Source organism: Ceratina calcarata, unplaced genomic scaffold, assembly GCF_001652005.2.
Source record: "Ceratina calcarata isolate Rehan_Ccalc_2016 unplaced genomic scaffold, ASM165200v1 scaffold544.2, whole genome shotgun sequence".
NCBI classification, from domain to species: Eukaryota; Metazoa; Arthropoda; class Insecta; order Hymenoptera; family Apidae; genus Ceratina; species Ceratina calcarata.
In genome coordinates this window covers 735-1,235 of record NW_017176611.1, presented here as the reverse complement: position 1 = coordinate 1,235, position 501 = coordinate 735, and the positions used below count along the sequence as shown (strand labels likewise).

The window sequence follows — 501 nt, the reverse complement described above, 5'->3', positions numbered from 1 at the left end:
TTCTTCAGTTTTTTTTATAATAAAACTTCAAAATGTATCGAATTTCTTCCTTGCTTTCACATTACAGAAGTAAATTTTTATATAATGAACAGATTTCACTAATTTTTATCTTTTATCCCCAAACCAAACATTTATGTACACGATTATACATATACTACTGATTATTTTTTATAGGTGCGACGGGACTGAAGAATATGACAATCAACGTACCAGCAGTGGTACGATCTGGTGACACCGTGACGCTTTCCTGCCACTACGACCTGGAGGGGCATTCATTGTACACGATACAATGGTACCTCAAAGAAGTAGAGTTCTATCGATATTTACCGGAGAGAGACCCGCCGTACAGTACATTCAACGTCGATGGAGTACACGTTAATGTAAATACTTTATTATTTGAAACAAAAGCATTTAGAAATTAGAAATACGTTGCATACGTTTAGAGATACGTTTTCCTGTCAAATTCTTTTTTGTCAAAATATCGAAAATTTTTAATAAAAA

At 33.3% G+C, this 501-nt stretch overlaps 1 protein-coding gene across 1 annotated transcript in view; it reads left to right on the top strand.

Moving 5' to 3' along the window:
• Positions 1-174: 174 nt before the first annotated feature.
• The window catches only part of LOC108628856 (uncharacterized), a gene marked incomplete at its 5' end in the record, with an annotated part of 972 nt that continues 645 nt past the window's right edge, over positions 175-501 (top strand). Inside the window, one exon of the mRNA XM_018031059.2 lies at positions 175-380. Coding sequence (XP_017886548.2) covers positions 175-380 — 206 coding nt within the window. The remainder of the gene's footprint in view (positions 381-501) is intronic.